The 26,050-nt window shown below is 34.9% G+C and overlaps 1 protein-coding gene across 6 annotated transcripts in view; it reads right to left on the bottom strand.

Moving 5' to 3' along the window:
* STXBP4 (syntaxin binding protein 4) overlaps positions 1–26,050 on the bottom strand; it is a 227,836-nt gene that overhangs the window by 18,704 nt on the left and 183,082 nt on the right. For all 6 annotated transcript variants that reach the window (XM_074261824.1, XM_074261825.1, XM_074261828.1 and 3 more), the window contains one exon: positions 14,542–14,599. In XM_074261824.1, the coding sequence (XP_074117925.1) occupies positions 14,542–14,599 (58 nt within the window). The remainder of the gene's footprint in view (positions 1–14,541; positions 14,600–26,050) is intronic.

The raw sequence follows: 26,050 nt of genomic DNA, 5'->3' as shown, positions 1-26,050 counted from the left end.
GAGCTCTGAAGGTATTGATCACTGCAGGTAAGGAATATTAAGCTTCCATCACCAAACAGACTTATAAGGGAAGTGAAAGGAAATGAAAATAACAGGTATTCCATTTCAAATACACTGGAGGAGTTTACTCCAGCACATTTCTAATTTGGAAACATAACTGAAAATCAAAATAATTATTTTCTTCAGTTTTCTACATTATATCCCACTCCGCTTCCATACCAACTCCCTTGAAAGCTGAGTAGTCTCTCTCTTCTCAAAGCACATCATTGTGACATGATTTAGAGCTTTCTTGGCAAGAGTACTAGAGTGATCTGTCATCTCCTCTTGATTTTAGAGACTGAGAAACTGAGGTACACAGAGCTAAGTGACTTGCCCAGACTCACAGCTAGTACGTGTCTGAGGCCAGATCTATACTCAGGAAGCTGAGTTTTCCTGATTCTAATCCCAGTGCTCTATTCATGGTACCCATCTAGCTGCCCCAGGTGACTAGGTGGCACAGTAGTTAGTGTGCTGAGTCTGATTCATCTTCCTGACTGCAACTCAGGCAAGTATAATCCTGAGAAAGTCATTTAACCGTGTTTCCTTATCTGTCAAATGAATGAACTAGAGAAGGAAATGACCAACCACTCTGCTTCCTCTGACAAGAAAGCACCAAATGCGGTAATGAAGAGCTGGGCTGGAAATGCCCAAACAATAAATAAATTGAATTTATTTATGTTTAAGCATATTGTATTCCCTTTTTTCACCCTCAATAAAATGTAACCTTCTCAATGGTAGTCATTATTCTACTTTTTGATCTTTTTATTTCCACTGCTGAATACATTGTCTTATGACCTTCCTAATATTAGGAAGAAACTTAAGAAAGGTTGGATTCAGAAGCTAATAAAAATCCATGTATTGGAACAGTCCTGGGCTTAGAATCTGGAGGATTCTAAATACTGATTCCTATTTTGATAAAAATGCTATATATATATGTATATATATATGACCAAGGGCAAGTTATTTAATCTGAGCTTTAGTTTCCTTATTTGAAAAATGGATATAGCAATATCTGAAGCATCTCCACCTTGAGGTTGCTCATGAAGATTCAATGGAACAACTTATATACAAATTATCAGCAATCATCAACATGATAGAATGAATGGTTCATAATGTAGGATCTGGGTAGCTAAAAATTTAGCAAAATTCTAAAAGGTAATTTGTATGACATTAACAAAATCTGAAGGTTTTCTGGTCAACTTTTATCTTTAATATGTATCATGTAACATGTGTCTTTTACCAGAATAAATGAACATATTGGAATGTGATCTATGATTTGCCAAAAAAAAAAAAAAAGATTTTGATAGCTTTTTTTTTAAGTTAAAAAAAACACGTAGGTTTTAGAATCTAATTCACTGACATACAGGATCACAGGACTGGAAGATTTAGAGATGAAAAAGGACTTTAAAGAACATTTAGAGTACAGATTCTTAACCTTTTTTTTTTTTTATGTCATGCATTCCTTTGGGAGACTGGTGATGTGTAAGGATCCCTTCTCAGAATGTTTTTAAATGAAAAAGACACTTAGAAATACAAAAGAGGCAATTTTATCAAAATAAAAAATTCAAAAATACATTTTATATATATATATATATATATATATATATATATATATATATATATATATATATATATATATACATTTAAACAAGTTCACAGACTCCCAAGTTAAGAACCCTTCATTTAGATCAACCCCCCCCCCCTTTTTTTTTTTTACAGGGAGGACTTGAGGCTTCACAGTAAGGAATTCCTATCTAAGGCTGTATGGGTAGGGAAGATGGAACAGGCATGTGATGGTCTGCTGATAAGAGTAAATTATTTTGAGGTAACTAATAGGAGTGGTAAATAGAATGCTGAACCTGCTGTCAGGGAGGCTTGAGTTCAACTATAATCCTCAGTAACTAGTTCTGTGACCTCTTAGGCAAGTTATTTAACCATATTTGCCTGCCTTGGTTGCCATATTTACAAAATAGGGATAAAAATATCACCTATCTCTAGGATCAAATGAGATACTATTTTTTAGAGTGCATTGCAAAGCTTAAAGCTGTATATCACAATTAATTGTACAGAGTGTACATATGGATACTATTAAAATGTGATCGTGCATAAATACACAATGCATATATACTTATTTTATATATATATATATATGCAGATATGATATATACATATATATGTAAAGATAGATTAACAGGTATGGACTATGATTTCTTCATAATAGCGAAATACTATGAGGAAATGACCTCTAACCAATATAGGTCAGCATTTTTTGTACAACTTGTAGCATCAGATTACTGCCCAAAGCATCAAGAGGTTGTGACTTGTCTGGGATCACAGAGCTAGCAATGTGACAGAAGAAAACTTGAACTTAGTTTTTTTTAGCTCCAAGGCTGGGTCTTAATGTTCAGTATCACAGGTGCCTTGCATATTGTGTACATGGCTATTTTAAATAACTACTATAGAAAAGTATGCGTGAGGGCAAAGCCATTTTTATAATATCATAATGTCTTCTTATAGAATTGGGTTTTAGAGAAAGGCATACAATCCCCAAGGATGAGATGATTTTTCTTGAACTGTGAACAGTTTTAAGCCATTATTTAAGAAACATGAAATCACCAAATCCAATCTAAGTGATATACCTAGGAAGCAATAAATTCCCCTTGAGGGATGCAGAGAGAGGCTCTGGAGCTGATTTTCTCATTTCTTCTGATATTAGAAAAGACTAGTGATGAAGAGACTTGGATGAGGGCTTATTTAAGAAGAGAGGAAAAAAGAGTCAATGTCCCTGTGCAGCAGCAGGATGGATTCTTGAAAGAGGCTAGGGAGGTGTGAGGATGATGGCATGGAGTACTAGAAAATACATCTTGATAGATGCAGCGAGCAGGTAAGGTGCTAGGGAGGCAAACGAGCTCTAAATGTCTAGTGAAATAAAAATATAACTCCAAGAAGACAACGAGGTTCCAAAATATTTCACCCAATACTGCCTTTCCTTCTGTGCAAAGTGCAAAGAAATATGTGCCATGCTTAAGTTCTACCTGTCAGAGAAGAGATTTTTGGATATGGATGTTTTATTCATTTAAGTGGGCTTCGCTATATCACATGGAACCCAAGCCAGCTGGCTTGCTTCTTTTAAATGATGATTTCTCAGGCAGTACTTCATATTCTTCCACCCCTTCATAGATATTTATAGAAAATTCAGAGCAAGCTGTCTCAGGCTCAAGAGGCTATGCACAGACTCTCTGCTCATGTGTTGGCATTAGTGAGCCCTTTACTGATCTGGAGGCTCAGGGTTGGTTGCTGATTCTGGCCACTGATTTTAACTTACACTTCTGACAATATTTGTAGAAATGTTCCCATCAACATCAGATCAGCCCATGGCAATACTGTAATTCATGTTTTAAAAGGACTAAAATCAATGAGAGGAAATAGTGATACATATCTGAAATCCCAGATATCAGAGAAGTAGGGGCTGGTGGGTCACTTAACCTTAAGAGTTCTGAGCTGCAGAGGGGCCAAAGGTGAGTTGGTGTCCACAGTTAAGATCAGGATCAATAAGGTAATCCTCTGGGAGTGAAGGGAGAGGATGATGCCCCAGACTGTCTAAGGAAGGACCACTTGCCCCAGTTGTAAATAGATCAGGTCAAAGCTCCTATATTGAGATCTAAAGGTAGCATTTTCAGTTTGAGAGAGATTGGAAAATTTGCTCTCCAAACAAACAAACAAACAAACAAACAAATAAAAAGGACTAATATCTATGTGACTTTGAATTAACTTCACAGATATAAAATTTCCTCTAAGAATTGCTTTGCTAATCCAATTCCAATTGATCAATGATGGACAGAATCAGCTACATCCAGAAAAGGAACACTGGGAAATGAGTTTAAACTGTGAGCATTTTTTTTTGTTTGTTTTTTTGTTTTTCTTCCCAGATTATTTTTACCTTCCGAATACAATTCTTCCTTTGCAACAACAACAAAATAATTCAGTTCTGCACATATATATTGTACCTAGGATATACTATAAGATATTTAATATGTATGGGAATGCCTGCCATCTAGGGGAGGGGGTGGAGGGAAGGAGGGGAAAAATTCGGAACAGAAGGGAGTACAAGGGATAATGTTGTAAAAAAAAAAATTTACCTATGCATATGTACTGCCAAAAAAATGTTATAATTATAAAAATTAATAAAAAAAAAAGAAAAAGAAAAAGAATTACTTTGGCTGCATCCCATAGATTTTGGATTTTGGTATGTTGTTTCATTATTGTCATCCAATTTCTTGGATGAAACTATCGATTGTTTCTATAGTTTGTTATTTCACCCACTCATTTTTCAGGATTAGATTATTTAGTTTCCAATTAATTTTTGGTTTGTTTTTTTTCCCAACCTTTTATTACATGTAATTTTTATTGCATCATGATCTGGAAAGGGTGCATTTACTAGTTCTGCCTTTCTGCATTTGATTTTGAGGTTTTTATGCCCTGATACATGATCAATTTTTGTGTAAGGTTCCATGTACCATTGAGAAAAAAAAATATCAAATTAACTTCAACCTCAGAATAGATTTCACCTCTGAAATCCAAATGAGAGATTTGAACACCTGGATGGAGATTTATGCTCTGATCACATTCAGGATATCTTAATAGTTATCCTCTCCCCCTAGTCTCTTCTTTTTTCTTTTAGTCCCTTCCTTTTAAATTCTTAAATGGAAATGGAGTCCCATCTCTTTTTTTAATTATAAAGTTTACTTCTCTGGAATTTTTAGAGTAATACAACAGATGATCCAGAGTGGGCAAACATCTGCATGGTTGTTTAGTGAGGATGACTGGCTTTGCTGATATCCCATGAGAGTTCCCTTAAACTTTATTAGTTTGACAGTGGACATTTCCTAGCTAATCAAAATTGAATCAAGACTGCAGAATAAATAAGGCCTTCAAAGCAGAGCTCTTGACATGCTCTATTAAAAGGCAACAAAACTGCTGAAACTTCAAGAAAAGGAAAAGGTAGATTAGTTACTTCCTATCCACAAACAGCTTTCTGGTTTGGAAGGAGAGGCAGCAATAGCAAGAACATAAGAAATTTTAGCACTTAAATTTCTTTTCTTTTCTTTCTTTCTTTTTTTTTTTTTTTTTAACAAAGTACAAGCAGACAGAACTATAATTTTATTTGATTTCAAGTTCATAATTCTTAAAACTGAAAGGCATCTTTGGTATTATTTAACTCAATACCCTTTATTTACAGAGGAAGAAAATGAGCTTGGAGAGATTAAAGAGACCTATATATCATTCTAATTTAGTGTATTAAATATTCCCACTGTAGTCTTTTAATTATTCTCTCTTACTTCCCCCAGTAGTCACCCTGTCTTTTTTTCTCTGTCACAGAAGACATATTTCTATTCTTCATAAAGATGAATCCATTTTCTTCTCTATTGACTTGATTCCCTCTTACCTCCTCCAGGACCTAGCTTCAACAATCATTCCCTCTCTTCTATGAATGTTCAATTGTTCCCTTTTCAATAACTTTTTTTTTTTCAATTAGGCTATAGATATGTTCAGATCTCTTTAATACTAAAAAGGCCTTCTACTGACCCTTCCAGACTATCTTTCTCCTCTCACAGCGAAATATCCTGAAAGAGTTGCCTACACTTAGAGCTTTTATATCTTCACTACCCACTCTCCCCCCTTCTTGCCATCTGCCTTCTTGTCCTCATCAGTGACTGTCTAATCACCAAATCCAATGGCTTTCTAATTCTCTAGGGCATTCAATACTAAAGACCACCCTTCCTACTGGATTCTATATTCTCTGGAAGAACAAGGTTTAAATTCTCCTTTTGATATTTACTTATTAAATCATAAGAAATTTAACTTCTCTGAGCCTCAGTTTCCTCATCTGGAAAATCAGGGAGTTGAATTAGATGACTTCTGTCTTCTAGCTGTAGATCTAAAATCCTATGATTATTGGCTTCAGAAATCTGGTTCTCCTCCTACCTCTTTAATTCTTCTTCCTCTTTCCTTTGCTAGCTCTTTGCTTCTCTTCCTGATCTCATAAGAAGAATGTTCTCCAATTTTCTATCTTTGGTCCCCTATTCTTTGTCTCTTGATAATCTCTTCCAATCTGAAAGCTTTGACTGTAATTTATACATAGTTGAAGAGACTTCCAAATCTTTGTCTCTAGCCTTTATATGTCTTTTGAGCTCCAGGGATGCATGCCAAATTGCCCATAGACCATCTCTATGTGGCTATCCAGCAGTGTTTCAAAGTCAATACATCTCAAAATAGAATTGTGTTTCTTCTTTTTTCCTCCTAACTTAACCACTTTTGGCTGCCATATCCTCACTCTCATGTTCTTAATCTTGAACTTTTTTTGCCAAGTGTTGCCCATCCTACCCCTTTAACACATTTCCCCTCCTCTATGTCCATTGCCACTATGCTTGCTGGTACAAGGCCTAATAAGCATCATCTCGTACTACTACTCCAAAGAAGGAGCCTCTTTCCTTATTCCAATCCATTCTCTATACCTTTGCCAGTTTAATCTTTAAGTAAATACCTGGTCATGTCACATTTTTTGTCAAAAAAGACTAGTTGTTCCTTCTTCCCACTGAGAAAAGTTCAAATTCCTTTGTTTGCCATTTAAGTACTTTGCAATCTGATACTGCCCCATTTTCCCAGGCTTATTTCATGTTTTTCCTCTCTACACATTTTAATGTCCAGATAATTGAGAATTTTCTGTTCTTCACACACATCTTATGCTCCCTCACTTCCCTTTATTTGCTCATCATATTTTCTGTGTCTCCAGCTAATATATACTTCCTTTCCCTCTATGCTTACTCATTTTTTATAAGCCTATACAAAAGACATCTCTTCTATAAAGCCCTACTTCTCCCTATATTGGTAATGCCTTTCCCCTTCAGATATTTGAACTTGTATTTTCTTAAAGAATGAATCATATAGTATCTGTGTATGTTCCAAAACCTCTTGCTTGAATGAAAGCTCCATGAGGGCAAAGTCTGTTTTAAATAAACTTTGCCTTCCTCTCCATATGCAGCCCAGGGCTCTATAAGTGATTATTGAAAAATCAGTAGTGTACTTAATTTAATTTTAGAAGTAATTATCTAAGATATCAAGTACTTTGGCACTGTGAAATGGTTAGGAATCGCTTGTGGCAGTGGCCCAAATTCATGAATATCAAAATCTTTCATCAGACGGGCATCTTAAGTGTATCACTACTTACATTTGGCAGATTTCAATTTTTTTTTCATAAATGAATATTATTTTGAAAACAATTTAGTCACATTTTATAACTCAAAGGTAGAGTACACAAACTTTTAACTAAGGTGAAACGAATGATACCAGTAGGCTATTTTAAATGTGCAGCAGTCTGCAGATTTAAGGTTTTTCACAGGGGAGATAAGAAGTCAGGTATGGGAAAGTCAGATAAATCAGATAATTTCATTACAGTATCTTTGGGCTAGCCTACATTTTTCATTAAACTAAAGAGAACAGCAACTCCTCTCTAGAAAAAATTTAAAAAAAAATTCTAGGGAGGATGGGCAAAAATAGCCACGTACCTTCATTAATGATATATAACAGGAGTTTCTACGTTGTAAATATTATCATCAAAACTGTAAAGTGTTTCCCCTGCTTGCCTTGGAAGTCAAAGCAAGCTGGTTCATCTATACAGTATTAATAGATGTGTAATGGAAATGTGGCTTGATGAGAGCATTTAATGAGGAATACATGATTCTGGACATTCTGGGGACAGCAGTGACTGCAAGGCTCATCCCATTGCCTGAGGCCTGTCTTCCATTAGAAATAACAATTCAATTTCTGCAAAGACAGTGACAGATGCCACTTTCAGCAAAGGGACTATATGGATGCAGCCCATTATCTTGCTCAGTGTTTGAGTAGTATAATTTCAGGCATCTTTCCTTTTTAATTAGAGGTTGGAGAAATACTGACCTAAGGAGTTTATTGTTTACTATTCTTTGCCCCCAAAACTCCATGCCCATAATGAAAGAGCCCAATTATTCATATTCCTTGCCAATCTAAACTTCTCCTATCCCCTTGACATCTCATACTAGTCAATTATTTTTTTTCTGAATATGTAAGATAGGAGAATTTTCACATATTAACATTTCACTTGAAATCATAGAATCTTGAGTTGGAATATAATCTAGTTTAGTAGTTCTCAAACTTTTTGGTTTCAGGACCTCTTTACACTATTAAAATTACTGGGGATCATAATTAAAAGTTAAGAAGAAAGCAAAGAAGGTCCTGTTTCAATAATATAGATGTCATAAATTTTTACAAACTAAAGCTCAAGTACTATACTAAACCTATCTTTTCTTATTTTATAAACAATATTAGTAAATTTAGTTATATGGTTGCTTTTTTAAAAAAATATGTCTCAGCTCAACTTTATGTTCCCCTTGGTGAGCTGCAAAGTGTATCATTGTATTCAACAGGTACTTTAAAAATACTCGTTGAATGAATGGTTGAAATGACTTTTAGAGATAGACACACTATTAGTTTCCTTCCCTACACATTCAGCACAGGGGCAAACAGCTTCTAATATTTCAATAGTCCTTAAAGGCATTACTATGTGTAGCATAATAATGGATGTTCAAGAATTTGCATACTTTCATTAAGAACAAATTATATTAATTACATTGTTGAGAAAGCACATATTACTAAGAAATCTTTGTAATATTCACATATATGGAAAGCTTCATTTTCTAATGATGCTGGTCAACTGAGATATCACTGTATGCTAAGATTTTCTCACTTTGGCTATTTTATTTTTCAGATCTAGGAAATGACTGCCTAGTCTCAGAATAAAATTTTCATGTTGATATTAAGTATAAGGCAAGTTGCCCTTATCTTTGTGTCAAAGCACTTGGCACACTAGTGATACTTAATAAATGCTTAATGATTGAATTTCTAAATATTTCTAAATTTCTAAAAAATTCAATCATTAAGCATTTATTAAGAACTGCTTATGTGTCAGGATGCACACATGTACATGGAAGCATGAACAAATCTTTGAATTCAATTCAATATCATAGATATTTATCAAGGGCCTGCAATATGCAAAGTGATGGAAGAATAAAAAAAAAAAAAAACCCAATGCTGTTCCTGTCCAGAAGGAGCTTGCTCTGTCTTAGCTATGAACAAATACTAAAAATGCCTCCAATGTTCTTAGAAAACACAAGGCTTAATAAAAACATTTGAATGCATTTTTCTTCTGCCATTTCCAAAGTGAAACATATGTTCATTAGGCTGAAGCCTGAATAATGCTTAAGAATATGAAACAGCCAGGTAATGTAATGAATAGAATACTGATTTTAAATTCTGCCTCAGATACTTAATAGCTGCATGAACTTTGTATGCACATGTCATTCAAATTCTGTTTGCCTTACTTTCCCCATCTATGAAACAGGGATACTGAATAGCACCTACCTCATAAGGTTATTATGAGAGAAAAAAAATGAGAAAACATCTGTAAAGAGCACTCCAAATTTAAAAGTGCTTTTCCAATGCTAGCTCATATTAGCTTTACAGCTATCATTCACTGAAGAGGCAGGAAGATGTAAGGATGTCTAAGAGGCTGTTAAGAATTGCATATGGTACTAATTATACTGCTGGTCCTTAAGCTCAAAAAGTGTCCTTCTCTACATAATGCATATGGTGTGACCCTACTTAGTAACCTTTTTCTAAACCTCTTGGAAGGTTTTGTGGGCGGGAGAAGGAAAAAGCAAAACATTTTGGCAGTCCCCTCACCCCCACCCCAGCCCAGTAATGCTTTGCTCTTAGTCTTTCCTTAAATAACTGTCAACTAAAGGCACATTACTGTCAATCTTTCCACCATGCCTTTAATTCTGATATCTGACACCATGCTGTTTGTAAAGTGCGTTTTCTTGCACGGTTGCAAGCCATGAACACAACAGTTTCTGGAGAACTGGAAATGAACACCATGGAGATGGGATACAGGAGGGATAATAAGTACATGTAATCTATAACAAATACAGCTTATTCATACAGAATTGCTTGCATGTTGCCTCTCTTATTAAAATGAGCTCTTTGAGGACAGGGGCCATGTTTCTGCCTTTATTTGTATACTCAGTACTTAGTACATAGTGGGTGCTAAATAAATATGTATTGACTGGTTGATTACAGACTGTAACAAAAGAGGAATTGTGAAGAGAAACTGTAGTGAGGGATGGCATCAGGAAAATGAATGAGTGAAAAATAAGATGAGAGAGTCACGGGGAAGAGGGAGGGATAACAGGTGGACAAGGCGAATGCACCACAAATATCCTCAAAATGCCATAAGAAAACAGGAACCTTCTTTAACATGTTAGATGGTCTACCTCTGGGAAGACAAACACAGGATTTGCATTGGATGTAGTCAGGAAGAGATGGATTATCACTTGCAAACCCAAACATTTGGGGTCATGAATCCATCTGAACATGTTATCTGGAGCTTGTAGTTAGGAGAAAGGAAGGGATAAACATTTATATAGAGCCTATTATATGCCAGGTACTGAACTAAACAAAATTATTATTATTATTATTATTTTTTTTTAACAATATCTTATTTGCTTCTCAAAACAGCCATGAGACAGGTGCTGTTATAACCCCATTTATAGTTAAAGTGACTGAGGTAAACAGTGACTTGCTCAGGTACACACAGCTAGGACGTTTCTGAAGCCAAATATGAACTCAAGTTTTCCTGACTCCAAACCCCAGGACTCTTGATATAGTGCTGCCTCCTCATTTTCAATATATGTATGATTGCCCGTTTCTATGTTGTTAATTTTGGTCACTTGGGAATGTCTATCACTGATGCAGACTACAAATCCTTTATAAGATGGAATACTTGGGAAGTAAAAAACTTGGGAAGACCTGCATGCAGAGGGAAGTTAATAGAACTAGGGAGGGGGGGAATGTATAATAACATTATAAAAATGAATAAGTTTCAAAGACTAAAAACTCTGACCAATGCAACAATGAACCATGGCTCCAGCTGACTGATGATAAAACATGTTCCCTGTCTCCTGGCAGGAAAGAGATGAAATAAATATTTTGAATAAAATTGAAATGTACATTTCTGCATATGGGCAATGAGGGAATTCATTTTCCTTTTGGTCTGTGCATATTTGTTACAAAGATTCCATTTTTCTTTTTTCAGAATAGGGAAAGGATTCAGGAAAAAAGAGAAATGTTCATTAACTGGAAAAATTAATTAAAATTCAAGAAAAGAAAGGAGTATAGGAAGGAAAGAAAAAAGGAAGGAGAGAAGATAAAAAAAGGAAAGAAGGAAGAGAAGAAGGAAGCAAGAAAGGAAGGAAGGAGGAAGGGGGAAGGAAACAAAGAAGAAGGAAAAGAAAGGAAGGAAAGACAGGAAGGAAGGGAGGGAGGAAGAGGAAGGAAAAAAGAAGAATGAAAAGAGGGAAGGAGGAGAAAGATAGAGAAGGAAGGAAGGAAAGAAGAAACAAAAAGAGAGGGAGGGAGGGAAGGAAGAAAGAAGAAGGAAAAGGAGGGAGGGAGGGAAGAAAGAAGGGAGGAAAAAAGGAAGGAAGTAAGTTATGGCTAAAAGCTTCATCACCCTATGGCAAAACCAGTGATGTTTTTCTTTTACTCAGTCAGGCTGGTCCTTATACAAAAGGCATAGTTTAAGGCTGAACCTCTACTCAAAGCTTTTTTAGAGATTATTGCAACCTTTTAGAGCTTACACTCCACTAGCATAGACTTTGAGAATTAAGGGTTACTTCTAAGCCACAATGAAGCTTCAGAGCTGGACTTTAGTGGGATATAATTATCTATGCATCCTTTAAATCACTGTGGTCTCATTGTTGTGGGCACTCCCTATCCTGATGCCAATTTAATTTCATGCTTTAGACATATGGTTTTAGAAGTTTCCATGCCTAAAAGAATTCATTACTATCCTGCTAATCATGAGAATTTGCATATAAATTTTTGGTTTGGACCATTAAGAACTCAGTGTGGAAACCTACTACATTTTCTGTTCTTTAAAGTCTCAGCAAGAAATTTGAAAATGTAAGTGGCAAGTCCATGTCACAGACTCGCTATGTCATAAAGCCAGCTAGATAAGTCTGAGGCAAGACTTGAATTGAGATTTTCTTGACTCACAGATCAGACCTTTTTTTTGCCCCATCAAATATATATTTTTATATTGCCCCTAACTAAGTCTGGCAAATGAAATTTTCCAAAAAGAAGACATGGAATATCTATCTAATATAACAAGTATTTTACGAGAGTTCACTTTCAAACTCTTCAAACATGGACCAACACAGGAAAGAAGCTCCTCAGAAAACAGCAGAATTAATGTTTTTAGTTTACCACTATAAGCAAAAAATTAAAAATCCTAATGAGGACAATTTCATAAAAAGGATGAAGAAAAGCAAAGAGACTTTTGCAATGAGGAGTTTGAAGAAATATTTATGCTTCCAAAGATCAAGATATGCCCACTACATTGATCCCAAATTCATTATCTTAATGAGATAATATTTGCTTATTAGCATATAGTAGGTGCTTAGTAAATACTTACTCAAAGGGTTAGGAAAGGCCTGACTATGGAAATCAGCAAGCACTAGACCTTACTTTTATGAGTATCCTAATAGTCAACTGCTTCTATATTAATGCATTGGAGGCATTTAAGATAACATCACTTTTCTTTTAGATATTAATTCTCTAAAAAGAAAGTTGGGGCAGCTAGGTGGTGCAGTGGATAGAGCACCAGCCCTGAATTCAGGAGGACCCGAGTTCAAATTTGGTCTCAGACATTTAACACTTCTAGCTGTGTGACCCTGGGCAAGTCACTCAACCCCAGCATATATCAACATATTGACAGGAGCACTTTTTGTAATGGTAAAAATTCAGGAGCAAAGTAGATGCCGATAATTTGGGCAAACGGTAGTATGTGAATAGAATGGAATATTGGTATGTGGCAAAAAATGGTAAACATAAAGAATATTGAGAACCGTGGATAGACTTACAAAAACTGATGCAAAGTAAAGTAAACCAAGTAAAGAAAATAATATACATGATTACAGCAACATAAAGGACCTCAAAACAATACATGAATTTTGTAAAATTATAAAAAACAAACATGACTTAGAAGAAGAGATATGAGAATATAACCAATAAGCATTTATTAAACATTTGTCATACGCTAGGTGTACTGGAGATACAAGGAAAGGCTTTGTTTATATCTATATACAACTCTTATTTGTATACAGTTGTTTTTACTCCCCTAATACAGCAGGGTTTTCCCCCCTATTTTATTTATTTATTCATTCATTCATTCATTTATTTGTTTGTTTGCTTGTTTATTTATTTATCCATCCATCTATCTATCCATCCAGCCATTTATTTATTTATTTATTTTCAGTAAGGCAATCAGGGTTGATGACAGCTAGATTTCAAGTTTAGGTGACTGATGGTGGTACCTCCAGAGTGATAGGAGAATTAAAGAGGGAAGGTTTTTGGAGTGGGAAGATAATGAGTTCAGTTATGGAGATGTTGAGTTTAAGACAGGAAATCCAGTTCAAGATATCCAATAGATAATTGGAGAACAGAGTCTGGAGGTAAGCAGAGAAGCTAGGAATCAATAAGTAGATTTGAGATTCATCAGCATAGAGATGATAATTCAATCTATGGGAGATGATGAGATGACTAATGAAAATTGTAAAGGAGAAGAAAAGAGGGCCCGGGATAGAGTCCTGGAGTATAGGCACCACTAGTGTGTAAGATCTATATAAAAATCCATCAAAGAAGACTGAGAAGGAACACTCTAATTAGTACAATTTGTACAAGGAGAATCAGATAGTAATAGTATCACGGGAAATTAGAAAAAAGAGAATATCAAAAAGGAGAGTGATTGAACCCTGTACCATTCCTTTGAAGAGCTAAGTCCATGTATGTAGAATACAGCATATATTTTCAGATTTATTTTTTAATGTATTGATCAGTTTTTCTATTTTAAAAAAGTTTTTCTTCCTCTTTTCAATTAAAATTTTTTGTTTTGTTCTATAGAGTAGCTCTCTAGGAGGAGAAAGGAGAAGGGATACTGGGAGAAATTCTGGTGATGTAAAAACCAAAATACATCAATAGATAATGTATTTTAAAAAGATATTGATCATCTTACCTCTTGAGTTTAGGTGGTTAACACTAGGTGGGGTTGGTAATTTCACTTTCTGTGTGTGTGTGTGTGTGTGTGTGTGTGTGTGTGTGTGTGTGTGTGTGTGTGTGTGTGCTTTTCCCTGGAACTCTTCCTAGACCTTTCCCTGCATTAGTTCTTCAGTATCAGCACATAAATCATGCAGAATATAAAACTGGTGAGACTTCACTTCTTGTTACTAATTTTTGTAACCTCTTAGAGGGCTTGGGAGGATGTTTTAGTTTTGCTGATTGTCTGCCACTGCCAGGTTTGCTCCAGATGTGGAAAAAAAGTGCTGACTTGGTTGGGATACTTGGACTTACTTGATAAAGTATTTGATTCCATCTGCTGTGTAAGCTTCCTCCCATCCATAAGGTAGACCTAAAATGAAAAGAGATCAGAATATACTTTTAATAAAATAACTTTATACCATATACTTAGTAAAGCAATTTGACTTCATAGATGAGCATCATTCTAACATTGTTATAATAACAACAACAATAATAACAATAATTTACATTACTTAAAATTTTGTGAAGCCCTTTATAGATGATATCTTGTTTGCTCTTCACAGTAACCTTGGGAGGTTGGTGCTATTATTATCCCTGTTTTTAAAATGAGCAAACTGAGGCAGACCTCTATTAAGTAATTTGACCAGCATCACACCAGGATTCTAAGTTAGGTATTGCAGAAACACATTTATGGAATAAATTAATCTCCCTAGAAAACAAAATTAAGAAATTTGAGACTTGTTCCCACTACTTTGACTTTCAATACCACAATAAATAAAAAAAAAATCACTTAGGTTGTGGTTTGTTATTTGTACTTGAAAAACATTTCTGGCAGTAAGATTCAAGCAAAACTATTTTTTGAGATAGGGTTGTGGTGTAAGTAAAGATGATTCCTTAATGTCCTTTCTAGATCAATTGAATTTAATTCAACAACAAATTTATAAGGCACATGATCTGTAAGGCACTATGTTTAGTGTGGAGGATGCAAAAGTAAAAAGTGACTCTGAGTTCAAGGACTTGGAAAGATACTATGTATGCATAGACAAAAAATATAAAACATAAAAATAATAATTTTAAGAGAGAGACAATGCCTTTGATCTAGAGATTTGAATATTAAACCTCTATCCTAAGGAGGTCATTGCTATAGAAGAAAGTTCCCTCATACACCAAAAGATCTATAGTACTATTTTTTTGTAGTAATAAAGAGCTGAAAACAAAGCAGATTACTCATTACTTAGGGAACATTTAAACAAATGGTGGAATGTATGTAATAGAATATTATTGTTCAATAAGAAATGTTGAACATAATGAATATAGAAAAGAATGGGAAGACTCACATGAATTGATTCATACTGAAGCAAACAGAGCCAAGTAAATATATGCAATGACTACAATAATGTGAATGGAAAAAACAACCAAAAAATAATTGAAAATGAATGTTGCAGCATCATAAAGAAGCAAGTATTACCCCAAGGAAGAAATATGAAAAGATACCCAATCCTATTCCTTTGCAGAGGGAGAAGGTTCCCAGATGTGTAACATAGCATATATTTAAAACATTTTTTTTTATATAGGGATACATTTTGCTGTTTTGTTTTATGCTATCACTGTCTCTTGGAGAAGAGGGAAGGAATTTTACATAAAAAATGAGGAGATAAAAAAAACTACCCCAAAAATCTATTATTATTATTACATTTAAACATATTTTAAAAGTAAGTGCTAGCAACTAAAGGGATCAGGAAAGGCCTCAGATAGGATGTGACACTTGAGCAAGGATTTGAAGTGAGCTAAGGATTTCATGAATTAGAGTTGTGAAAGGAGTATGGTTTGTGAAAATAGGAGCCCAAGGACTGTCTCATTAGTTTTTCACTTGTTTTCTTCTTGCTCTCACCAACACCTAGCTAAGTTCTTCTTGTCACATAGTAGGGACACAATAAATGTTAGTTGTTTAATAATGAGTATGGAGAATAAATAGCTTGTGGGTCAATTTGAATAGACTGAAGGGGGCATGAAAAATAGGTAGGAGTCAGATTGTAGAAGAATTTGAATGGCAGGCTGAGTATTTTGTATTTTAACCTACAGGGTATGGGAAGCCACTTTGTGTTTCTATGATCACTCTTTTCATATTCTTTCATGTAACCTCTCAAGGCAATCTGACATGCATACACCAAACTGGCAGGAGATCACACCACATTTTTGACAACTGAAAATTCCTTCTGGGGCTCTAAAGCATGCCTCAGTGCAATGGAACAGCAGGTAGAGAGTCCTACATTAGTGAATAACTCCTCCACCCAAGCTGCAAGAGCCTAGGAAAGCAACTAGATTAATGAATAAAACTCGACACTATCCACTTCCTCTCAGCACCAACTGAAGCTGCTAGCAGCAACTGGTGTTCAGTTCATGATTAATGAAGAGTGGTCTTTTAAAATGAATCTCCAATTTCTTTTTCAACAACAATATGGACAGCATGTATGTCAGAACAGAAATTCTGAACTTAAGCTCACATAAAATACTGGATGATTTCTCGCCCCCCTCCCCCATTTTTCTTAATTAACTCCTCAAAAGTAGAAAATAAGCTTTGAGAAAATCCCATTTGAAGTCAGCATGAATAAACCCATGTTTTTTCAAAGGCTTCCTAACTGACATTATGCATATTTCCTTTTAGTTTTTCTTTTTGCCAGTAAAGGCTCAGGCAGATATCACAAGCCATATTGCTACCTCTCTCCAGATCAAGCATATTTGTTACTGCCTTTTCACACATTTATAAGTCTTTGTCACAGACCACTTTAATCATTACTGGCAAGCACTTCACCAGCAGGGAAGAATTCAATAATTCTATACAGAAATTTGCCTTCACCTCAGAAATATTCCACAAAATTGGGACTATAGGTCAATAAGACATAAAAACTAAGGGTTTGAAGGACTTTCCAGGCTTTCTAAAATAGTTTTATATATACTAAGGGACTTTCTATGCTCAGTTAATTACTCATTTGTATTCCTAAGTTCTTACATAAAGGTTCTTAATGAAAAGAAAAGGAAAAGTCCATTTGAACATCAAGATGGATGAGATATTCACCAGAGTTAAAATTCTACTTATTATTTCACACAAACATGATTGAAACAAAGCATTCAATGTTTACAATGAACCCATTCTAAAGACATAATATTAAGAATATTTGTTGTTATTAAAAAGTCCTTCTAGTCTTTAACCATAGTCATAAATATATACCTTTCTATTTATCTGGTCATATTTTTACTAGAAGGCAGCACAGCATAATCAGAGAGAAGATTCATGATCTGCTGCTGGCACAGGCTGGGTTTTTGACCATAGTCAAGTTGCTGAATGCTTTAGTGCCATAGGCAACTCTCTAAACTATAAATTTCAGATGAGCTAACATGGTAGTGAGAGTTTCCATATATAATGGAAACCATAGACCTAGGTTTAAACAAATAAATATATAGCTGTTGAAAGGTAAACATTGCTCTTTTTTTTTTTTACTTAAAAACTTAGAACATTCTTTTAAAGTCTCATTTTATTCCAATAATTTAATTTTTAAAGTATGAATTATTTCTCTGTGTAAATGGGGGTCATAAACCAAATCAATTAATCTCTTAGTGATAGTTCAAGATAGAAACACAAATTGCCTCTATCTGGGTCACCCTCTTATCCCATTCTCCTAAGAGGCTCAGATTCTGTTCTTTAAACCTGGACTCTGAAAAAATAGCTATCATCTTATTTTATCTAGAACCAAATCTCTACTTTAGGCTGCCATTTGTGTATACAGGCTTCCTCTTGTTTCCTAGTTGTTCTTAATGCATCATTTTCCTCCACTGGAATGTAAGCTCCTTAAAGGCAGGGGCTGTCTTAATTGGTTGTATATGTATTTTAATGCCTAGTAGAATAGCTGGCACAAAATAAGTGCTTAGTAAGTGCTTTTTGTATTCATTCATTGTCCAAATTTCAATACCTCAAGGATGTATTTATCTATGTGGGTATTCTCTCTACTGATGCATATTATTTTTTTCATTGATGCATATTATAACTGCTATTAGTTCACATAAAACCTTTCAAGAATGTCTATGGTTGAAAAATTCTTCATTCTGGGATCTTTATGAAATATGCTTCTGATTTGGGGTTGGTACTAAGATAACAGACAAAGAATTGGCTACGAGGCCTTCTAACTTGGCAAGAACTACCTTATGGAGCTTGTCTTCTGTTGACCAAGTCTTCAAAGACCTAAGGTCAACTTTATGCCAGAAATTAGGTAGTGGAAAAGGCATCTAAGAGGCATGTTGGATTGAGAATCAGGAAATCTTTTTGCCTCAGAAACTTACTTCTCTCAATCTCAGTTTCATCATTTCTAAAATGGGAATAATAATTGTTTCTATTTCACAGAGCTTTTGTGAAGATTAAATGAGATATTACGTGCAAAGCATTTTTCAAAATTGAAAAGTACTATATAAATGCTATCTATCCTTATTACTACAACCTAAAAATAAAATGCAATTAATATTTTAAGGTCCATTTTAATCCCCATATATGAGAATCTATACATACTGTATGTTTTATATATAATTTGTGATGTTACATGATTTAGGGCAGGAGTCAGCAAACTATGGTGAGAGCCAAAGTTTGCCACCTCTGATTTAGAGGAAATTGACACTTTAGATTATTCTTTTTTTTATTTTTCCAGTTATTATTGTTCAAAGACATTGAAATAAATGCATGTGCTCATGCACACACACACACACACACACACACACACACACACACACACACACACACACATACACAAATCACATCCTCCTTCTTGAATACACATTGCCTCTCTTTTCCCTTTTCCTTCTAACATATGCTTTAAAGCTGTTTGGATGAATATAGTTACCAGGAATATTTTCCATTGGAAATGTTTGTTGAAACTTATTTTATACTTTCTCATTTGAAAAGCTCACCCATTTAATTAGTTTTAAATGATTACCTCCTGCTAATTATGACTCATTTTCCCCTTAAATTCAAGATATTCCAAATTGAACTCATCATCTCTCCCCACATCCCAACAGCTTTCCCCCTCTTTCTTTGTGCCAATGGTATCACTATTCCCCTAATCGCTCAGGCTCGAAATTTTGGCATCCACTTTGACTTAACTTGTCTCTCACTTCAAATCTTTCTCAGATTCGAGAGGGAGTCTGAGGGATCGGAACACCAATGAGGTCTAAGAAAAAGGCCCCAAAGGAAAACCTACATATTTCACTCTTCTCATAGTGCCCTAATGAATGCAAGGAAACTACTGATTCCAAAACAATGGTTTTCAATGTTCTTCAAAATCTGGCCCCTATGAATTTATTCAACTTAGTTTATAATTTTTTTTCGATAGGCATTTGATATGATTTAATTAGTGGAAATGATATTAAAGAAGAATTATTAATATTAATATCCTGTACCCTAAGGAACAAAGGATCTTTCCTTTTGACTTAAAGCTGAAAACTTTCATATGAAGAATCTGGGAAAGTTTCATAGAAGAGATAATGTCAGAGAACAGCTTTAAAGGATAGAGAGAATTTGTGTGTGTGTGTGTGTGTGTGTGTGTGTGTGTGTGTGTGTGTGTGTGTGTGTATAAAATCAAAGTAAAAGGAATAAGAAAAGAAGTGTCAAAAACACAGAAAATATTGGTTGAGTTTGGTTGGAATAGAGACTTCAATTCTCTTATTTGTTATATTCAAGTAGAATGTAAGCACTTTAAAGGTAGGAATTTTTCTCTTTTTAAGTATAATTCTTCGTATACAATAAGCTTTAATAATTACTTTTTAATCCATTTATTCATTCAAAATGGCAATGATTTATTAAGTGTTTTTGTGTGCAACTCACTGCACAGAGCACTAGTATATCAAAAATATAGTTAAGTCAGGGGTCCTGGGATTATAAAAGCATTATGCTAGGATCCTTGTTCCAATGATGAATACAGTTCACAGACTCATAAATGTTTTTTATCTGAAAGGAGCCTTAGATATCATCTGGTCCAAGCTCCTCATTTTCTTTTATTTTTTTTAAACTTTTATTGGCATTTGTTTCTTGCACCATAATCATTTTCCAATATATCTTCCTTTAATTTCTCACTGAACTCTCTTTTTAACAATGATGAAAAAAAAAAAAACAATTAAGGAAAATCCAACAAAACAATAATGGGGGAAGCTAGGTGGTCCAGTGGATAGAGCACCAACCCTGAAGTCAGGAGGACCAGAGTTCAAATCTGGCCTCAGAGAAAAAAAAACAACCAACCCCCCCAAAAAAAAACCCACCACCAACAACAACCCAATAATGTTTAGACAGCAGATGCAATAGTCTGTATCCACAGTTCTCTACCAAGAAAAGAAATATTTGTTCCATCATCTGATTTGTGGTTCTCATACTGATCAATTTGCATTGGGTTCATTTATATCAAAACTTAACTGAATGTGGGGATTGTGAAATTATGATTTATTATCAATAAATGTTTGATTTGTATATTTATTTCATATATCTATATCCCTGGGGTCACATAAAAATTTCTCCAGCAAAAAGGGGTTGCAAGTGGAAAAAAATTTAGAAGCCCTGTTTTATATGACTCTAGTCATGTATACTGTCTTCTTGGTTCTGCTTACTTTGATCATAATCAGTTTATTTAAATCTTCCCATATTTCTTTGAATTCTTGTCATTGCAATTTCTTGTATCAATCTTATTCCATAATATTCATTACAACCATTTTTTAAAACTACTCCCCAATTAAAGAGTATCCAGCTCATTTGTAATGTTTTTGCTGCTATATTCTATATTATGTGTTCTGACAGCCAGTGTTTTAAAGGTAAAGAAACTTAGGTCTAAAAAAAAAAAAAAGAAGGAGGAGGAGGAACTTAGGTCTAAAAGAATAGGATATAACTAATACAGATAGACCCTTGTCTAAAACCCAGGTTTCCAGACCCTCAGCTTGGAATTTTTACCTCTACCCTAAGCTGTTCAACTCTTTGTTTTCCTATCTCCTTTTGGCAAATTTTAAAATGATAGTTTTAGAAATTATCTGTCTCCTAATACTGCTTACTTTTTTGAAGAGAAAAATAGAAATAAAATGGCCCGACTCTTCAGTTTCAGCACCAGTAACTAGAATAATTTTCTTATAAAAGGAGCCAAGATCATTTTAAGGCTTGCACATAAAATAGAGATATATAAAGTTAGATTTAGAATTGTACATGTTAATTTGTAGGTCTGAACTGCAGCACCAATTTAAAAGGAACTAATGCCTAATTTCTTCATGAAAGAGAAGTTTATTATGCTGGGTGATGATGGTGAATCAATAGATAGCCAAATAATGCTGTATTTAAAAAATCATATCTGGGGGTGGGGATTTCTAAAGAAAAAAAAGCATTTGATTTCTTAATGGCCACATGTTTTCTTTGCAAGCCAGATTTCATAAAGACTGTATAATACTTAATGATCCATAATTTTTATTAGCCTGGGTGTTTCACTTCACTGTCAGACTGAAACTCTTTGGCAAATTAGTAGGACCCAGGAGGAGGAGCTGGAATTTATACAGAGCTTTAATTATCTATATCAGCAATTCTCAAACGTTTTGAAAGTCTCAAGACCACTTTAGATTCTTAAAAATTATTCAGGAACCCCCAAAGAGCTTTTGTTATGTGGGTTATATTTCTCAATATTTACCATATTAGAAATTAAAATATCTTAGCACTATGATGAAAATAGTTTTGACCGAGTAGACCTCCTTCCTGAAAGGGTCTTGGGGACACCCAGAGGCCCCGGATCACACTTTAAGAAACAGTGACTTATTAAATTGCTTTTCTGGAGGGAGCTGACAATAAAAATTGGTGCCACGTGTACATCTGAGATTTGGGTAACTATAGGAATTAAAAACTAACATATAGATTTTAGGTTATATTGTAATTCCATACTTGTAGGACATCATATGTCTTGGTCAAAGCCAAAAACTTAGGGTTTAAGCCAGTGTGGCAGAGGAAGAAAGAAAGAAGTTATCACTTCAAGGGGAAAAATAATCATTTGGAGAAGAAAAAATTGGGGGAAGGGAAACGATTACAGATTCACAGATTCATAGAATGTTTGAAAGAGGAAAGGTTTAGGGATCATCCATTCATTTTACAGATAAATAAGTTGCTTAAGGCAAGTAATTAGTGACAGAATCAAATATAGGACTCAAGCCCCCAGACACCCAGTCCTTCTGCTATTATGAAGGCTCTAATTCTTATCTAATTCAAGACAAGCCAAAAAGAAACCTGGAACTGAGGTTGACTTGCTATCCAGGTTTTTACCATTTGACTGGTTGAGTGTATCAGCAAGATTATGCTTCCTTTATGTGGCAACCCTGAATACTGACTGCAATCTTTCAAAGGGGCTGATGTTAGCTGATAGGCCCAATTGTACCAAGAGAAGTAGAAAATTGAGGCAAAATTTTTAGCATTACAGATGACTGAAATCCCAATTTTCTTTTATATATATTGTATTCCGAAATATATTAAGTTAAAATACTCAACAAAGTAGCTCTAAACTAGCATAGCAGAACTAATTCTATTTCTGCATAGGTAGCTAGGTTTTCCATATTAGAAATTCCTTATGACTAATAAAATCACAAGTTCAGACCATCCCCTCTCAAAAAAAAAAAAAAAAAGTTGCATTTTATCTTTTAAAAATTAGCTCCCTCTCTGTGCATGGATTTATGGTGCTGTAAGTAGTAATTGCTCTCCAATTTGTACCCTGGGAGGAGAGTTCTTCAGAAGTAAATAAGGGTCTTGTCGAAAAGCTGAGCAGCACAAGCATGCACTTAGATATCTGAATTATTTTCCCATGAGTGGGTATGTCCTTTCAGACTGCATTAGCAAAATGAAGGAGCATTCCATTCATTTTTCATCATGAGAACACAATATATCTTAAAAACTCTGATGATTTTACTACACTAACAAGCAAGTGCTGAGGGAATTCTTGTTTTATGCACCTGAAGCCATTTCTGTGAAAATGAACAATACTGAAATGGAAGAAAGAACTGCATTCTTTACCCTGCTTCCTCCTACCAGGAGTTTCTTTCTCTATTTAATGCTGAGGTTATGAGGTGGCTACCAATAAGAAGGACTTTATTTATTTAGTTAATAATAGAGGGATTATTGATCATGTCTCCTAGTACATAAATATCAATGTATCTCTGCAAGTAAAAGACGAATGAACCTAACCAAAACCAACTTGATATATTTTCTGGAGAAACAGGCCAGAAAAATACACTTAAAATTAAACTATTAGACAAATGTTAGACAAATTAGACAAATAGAAATTGGCCCTGTGTTGTTTAACATTTTTAGGAATGGACTGAATAAAGGTTTATGTGGTAAGTTATTTAAATTTTCAGATGATACAAAGCTGGAAAAGAGAGCTGATAAAGTGGATGTTAGAGTTAAGATACAAAAGGATCCTGGTGAGCTAAAGCTTTAAGCTGAATCTAATACGATTAAATTCAATAGAGATAGATTAAAAATCCTTATATTTGGGTATCTCAAATAACTTTCACTAGTATGAGATAGGAGACCAGTTATTCTGAAAATAACCTATGGGTTTTAGTGGGCCAGTCTCAATGAATCAACAATATGACACTAGAGACCAAAAAACAATGGAATCTTGGGCTACATTAAGATGTACACAACTTTTTTGAATATGGAGATGATAGCATCATGATACTCTGCTCTTGCTAAGTCTCACCTGGAGTACTGAGTTCATTTCAGGGTACTATAGTTTAAGAAGGACACTGAGAAGCTGAAAGTGTCCAGAGGAGGGCAAAGGCCTCTGTAAGCCTTATTCAAAGAAGAAAACCTGGGATTTAAGCCAGGATGACAGAGCAAGAAAGAAAAAAGTCCTCTCTTCAAGGGGAAAAGTTAACATTTGGGGAAGAAAACAGGGGGGAAGGGAAACTGGATTACAGGTGGATAGACTCTTTAGAATGTCTGAGCTGGGAGAGATTTAGAGATCATTTTATATATATCTAAGTTGCCTAAGGCTATGCAACTAGTGACAGAGTCAAATATGGGACTCAAGTCTCTAGACATCCAGTTTTCTTGTCACTCTGCAGACTCTAATTCTGAGTGTCAAGACAAGCCAAAAGAGGCCTGTAACTGAGACTGAGATGCTATCTAGAGCAGACTGGCTCAATAATAATTTGTCTGGCTCAATGTACCTGGTAGATCATGGTGAAAGGCCCTGGATCCATGACTAATAAGAATTGGCTCAAGGAATAGACATGTTAAACCTGGAGATGAGAAGATTTGGGTGGCAGTGAGAGAACAAGATGGTTGCCTTCAAGTTATTTGAAGGGCCATCAAGTAGAAGAGTAAAAATTCAAATTGCTGTATATGATCAATGAAGGAAGAAACAGGAATGATAATGAGTGGAAGTGGAAGAGCCCAATTTAATCTCTTTTTTTCCCCCCTGAGGCTGGGGTTAAGTGACTTGCCCAGGATCACACAGCTAGGAAGTGTTAAGTGTCTGAGACCAGATTTGAACTCAGGTCCTCCTGAATTCAGCCCCCCCTCCCCCCAATTTAATCTTGATGCAGGAACAACTTCCATATGATGAGAGCTGTTTAAAAGTGAAATAGCTTTCTTCTAAAGATGAAAATTTCCCTCTCCTTCAGTTCTTCAAGTGGAGGCTAGATGACCACTTGTTGATTACTAGTTTAGTGTTATGTCTTGGGAAGAAGTTTCTTTTGTATAAGAGTTCTTTTTGCATAGGAGACAATTCTCAAAATTTATGATTCTGTGAAAATGAACAGTATTTGTAGTTGGAATATTTAGATTTAAATCCAGTCTTTTAATTATCAACTGTGTGGTCACAGGCAAGCCATGTAACCTGTCAGAGTCTGAGATTTTTCACTTATAAAATGAGGGTAATTACACTTAGAAGCCACCTCTTTGGTCATTCCTGGATATAACTCATTCTTCTAACTCTTCTAACTCTACTCCTCCACATTAGTGTCTATGTAACAGTCAAACTGTCCTGCCTGCTGTTCTCCATATATGACCTTTCATCTTCTACCTCCATATCTTTATTCAGGCTGCCTTTCCCCCCAAGATAGAAGGCTCTCTATTTTCTACTTCTTTCTTTTGGAATAACTAGCTTCCTTCAAGGCTCAGGTTAAATGTTACTAACTGTGTAATATTATTCCCACTCCCTACAGTTGCTTTACATAAACCTATCTGAGTAAATATTCCGAAATTTCCTCCTGTGGGAATAAACTCTCAAGGTCAGATATTTTCACTTTTGGCCCTGAATTCTTAGTACTTAGCATAATGCCTAGGATTTAGAAATTTTTGGTAAGCTGCACTGAAACAGTATTTAGTACAGTGTCTGATGCATGATAGGTACTTAATAAGTGGCTACCGATTGATTGACTGAAATGTGTCACTTTTCTATTATAAAACCTGTGTACTACTTTCTCAGAGCTCACTCAACCCAGTTATACCATCACTAGTGAGTTGAGTCCCTAAGAGTGGTGACTGTTTTTACTTCCAGGACGCTACATAAATCTATGGGTATTTATTCTCTTGAATACTCATATAGGAGCCCCTACCAGTATACTTTCTCTTAATGAGCCAGTAGATTTGGTTTTCTAGGCAAATGCATTTTCTCAAAGGAAACAGCAAGGACAATGGTTACAAAGCTTTTTCATTAAACATCTGGGGGCATACTCTTTCACAGACTTGGAGTCTAAGAAGGAGGAAAAATTGCAGTCTTATGGTATAATAATAGGCACATATACAAAGAACATATATGACCAC

This window comes from Sminthopsis crassicaudata, chromosome 4, assembly GCF_048593235.1.
Source record: "Sminthopsis crassicaudata isolate SCR6 chromosome 4, ASM4859323v1, whole genome shotgun sequence".
Taxonomy (NCBI): domain Eukaryota; kingdom Metazoa; phylum Chordata; class Mammalia; order Dasyuromorphia; family Dasyuridae; genus Sminthopsis; species Sminthopsis crassicaudata.
Note: the sequence above shows the minus strand (reverse complement) of the source record. Positions and strands in the feature narration are given on the sequence as shown.